This window comes from Varanus komodoensis, unplaced genomic scaffold (assembly GCF_004798865.1).
Source record: "Varanus komodoensis strain SLA01 unplaced genomic scaffold, ASM479886v1 scaffold3312, whole genome shotgun sequence".
In the NCBI taxonomy this organism is placed as follows: domain Eukaryota; kingdom Metazoa; phylum Chordata; class Lepidosauria; order Squamata; family Varanidae; genus Varanus; species Varanus komodoensis.
This window is the reverse complement of record NW_025335820.1, coordinates 1-3,034: the sequence shown is the minus strand read 5'-3', so window position 1 is coordinate 3,034 and position 3,034 is coordinate 1. Positions and strand designations below refer to the sequence as shown.

At 45.1% G+C, this 3,034-nt stretch overlaps 1 protein-coding gene across 1 annotated transcript; it reads left to right on the top strand.

The window, feature by feature from the left end:
- Window positions 1–1,084: 1,084 nt before the first annotated feature.
- LOC123027810 (olfactory receptor 151-like) lies at window positions 1,085–2,727 on the top strand. Its single transcript, XM_044439045.1, has one exon. The coding sequence runs from the start codon at window positions 1,732–1,734 to the stop codon at window positions 2,725–2,727; it is 996 nt and encodes a 331-aa protein (XP_044294980.1). The 5' UTR covers window positions 1,085–1,731.
- Window positions 2,728–3,034: the final 307 nt, after the last annotated feature.

Here is a 3,034-nt window from a genome sequence, read left to right as displayed (position 1 = left end):
GCATGATTGCATTAAGGAAAAAAGCCTAACACTTTAGACCTGAAACTGCTTCAGAAAGGAAATGGAAGAGAATCCCATATACTGTTTCGGAACAGCGAGCTATGAAATAAGCAGATCAGAGCTCAGAAACAATCCATGGAATTCTGGAAAAGCTTGGCACGGAGACCAGAATGGCCTGGAGTATGGAAAACATGTTGATGTGCAGAAGAGTGCGGAAGGGGTGTGCGAGACGGAGTGCTGCTGGGACTCTCCACTGAGGTAAATGACCCTAGCAGCTCATTCTTATCTCCAAGATGCTCAAGACGCTCATAGGTGTGAAATGCTCTTCCCACTGAGGCCTGCCTGGTGCTGACTCTGTCATCTTTTTGGTGCCTGTTCAAGATGGCCCTCTCCCGGAACTGGCATTTCAGGGTATTTAATGGCATGATGCGGCACTTATGTCAGCTATTTTTAACAGGATTGTATGTGCTACAATATCTTTAGCTATTAAATTTATTTTTCAGGTTTGTGAACTTGAAAAGCAATGCCCTATTCATGCCCTCTGTTTTTATTAATCACTGTGAACTGTCCAGAGAGCTTCACCTATAGGGTGTTATAGAACAAACATACATTTATAAATATTCTGGTAAATATGAGGAAAAATTAAAAACAGATTAAAGAAGTTGCTGAAGTTCTCTCTAAAGATGGGGAGCATTTTAGCCGGTTGCTCGATGGATTTTTCTTCTCTCTGGCTTATGAATTTCCAGATTACATAGATTAATGTTGACCATTTAACACAAAAATGTTCATGTTCCTTGTCCCCAGCCCCTGATAGTCAGAGATAAATTGCCTCTGTGGAGGTTACATTTAGAGATATCAATGTAAGGTCAGCCTTGGATGGCAACCAAAGGCCTCAGAGAAAAAGCAAATTTTGAAAGAGGGATGAGAGAAACAGAAGTGGTTTCATGTCCATAAGGGGTCTCTTACCTAAAAAGAATGGATTGAGCTGGGGTGGGATGTAAAGGAAGAGGGGGTCTTTGAATGGCCAGAAGTGGCGGCCTGGAGTGCAAAGGGCAGCAGCAGGGCCATGTGAGAAGGTGAAGGTGCAAAGTTGCACAGCTTGTGGCCCTGGAAGGCTTTCAAATTTAGTGTGACAAAGTTGTGTCGGCTCTAGAAATGGGCAGGAGGGCAGTGTGGTCGCTTAAGGAGGCATGCCACATAGTCAACAAGGGAAGAGAGATGGTGGCACCAAAGTGTTGAACGGATGGGAGACAACTGAAACATGGAGAGGAAGGCCAGGGTGAGAAATAATCGGTGCATTGATGAGAGCTTTAGCAAGGAGGCAGAGGAAAAGTCATACTTCTTAGTTCTATAAAATGAGAAATATCATGATTTGCTGGCCGGCTGAATGTGGGAGAGATTTCCAAACTGGAGGTATTGAAAGGTGGAGTGAAAGGGGCCAGAAGAAAGGATGTAGTGGTGGGGGATGAGACAAGGAGCTGGTCCATTCCTTTCCTCCAAGCCTCCCCTCCTAGGTGAAATTTCATTACATTTTGCTCATCTTTGCATCATGGTCATCCATTGGCCTATGATTTGTCCAGCCCACTTTTAAAGCTATGTGGACACTACTACTGCCCATCAGCTGGCAACAATTTAAAATGTCCATGCCTGAGGAAGTGCAGTTTAAAGAAACAGTATGATTAACCAATATTTTACTTGCATGTTTTGCAGCCAGTTCTGACGAAATACAAAATGTGTGAAGAGAACAGCACTGCAACCGTCAAGGAATTTGCATTTGTAGGTTTAACAGAGAGCCCTGCTCTGCAGAACACCCTCTTTGTAATATTCCTAGCTGTGTATGTGAGCACTTTGGTGGGAAATCTGGGAATGATTGCCTTAATAAAGGCCAGTCCTCGCCTTGATACCCCAATGTACTCCTTCCTCAGCAACCTTTCTTTCCTGGATGTGTGCTGCTCTTCTACAATTGCCCCCAAGACGTTAGCAAACCTTTTAGAAGATAAGAAGTCGATTTCCCTGATTGGATGTGCAATGCAAATGTACTTCCATATAGGTATGGGGAGCACTGAATGCTTCCTTCTGGCGGCAATGGCCTATGACCGCTATGTTGCCGTCTGCAAGCCGCTGCTCTACCCAGTGCTCATGTCCCCTGCCGCCTGCATGCTTTTGGTGGTGGGATCCTACGCTCTTGGGCTTTTGCATTCACTTGTTCATATGGCCTTTACCTTCAGGCTATCATTCTCGGAGTGCAGGCTGATCGATAATATTTTCTGTGACATCACTGCGCTTCTTTCCATCTCGTCTTCTGATATCTACACCAATGAACTCCTGATCTTTTTCTTAGCTGGTCTGGTGGAGATAGTCACCGTCCTGAGTGTCGTGGTCTCCTATACGTGTATTCTCACCAACATAGTGATGCGGATCAGCTCAGTCAGAGGCAGGCTCAAAGCCTTCTCCACCTGCACCTCACACCTAACCGTAGTCTCCATCTTCCATGGGTCAATTCTCATTCTGCATTTCCGGCGGAGGTCTGCTCAGGGATCTGCTGCCCAAGATGTGAGCGAGAAAATTCTCACGGTGTTCTATACAATCGTCAACCCATTGCTGAACCCTTTGGTTTACAGCCTGAGAAACAAGGAGGTGAAGGATGCCCTTCGTGTTATTAGAGGAAAGGTGTGCGGCAAAATGATCAAGACCATAAGAGCGGCAAGGCTTGATCAGCTGCACTGAGTCAGGCCTTGCTAGTCCAGCATTCTGTTTCCAAATTGTCCAAGAAAAAGGCTACAGGAAGCCCACGAGCAGAACAGGTGTGCAGCAAAATCTTCCTTCTCATGCTCTGCAGCAACTGTTATTCAGAAGCTCTGATAGCACAGGTAACATATATATTCATCAGGACTAGTAGATGCTGTATGGTATTACTAAACTGATGCAACTGAAGAAAGAAAAGAAATCCACACCATTGCAACCCACTGACCTCAGTTCCAAATTTTGTTCTCAGGGAATTTAACCTTGTCTATTGTCCCCCAAGGCAAAAGAA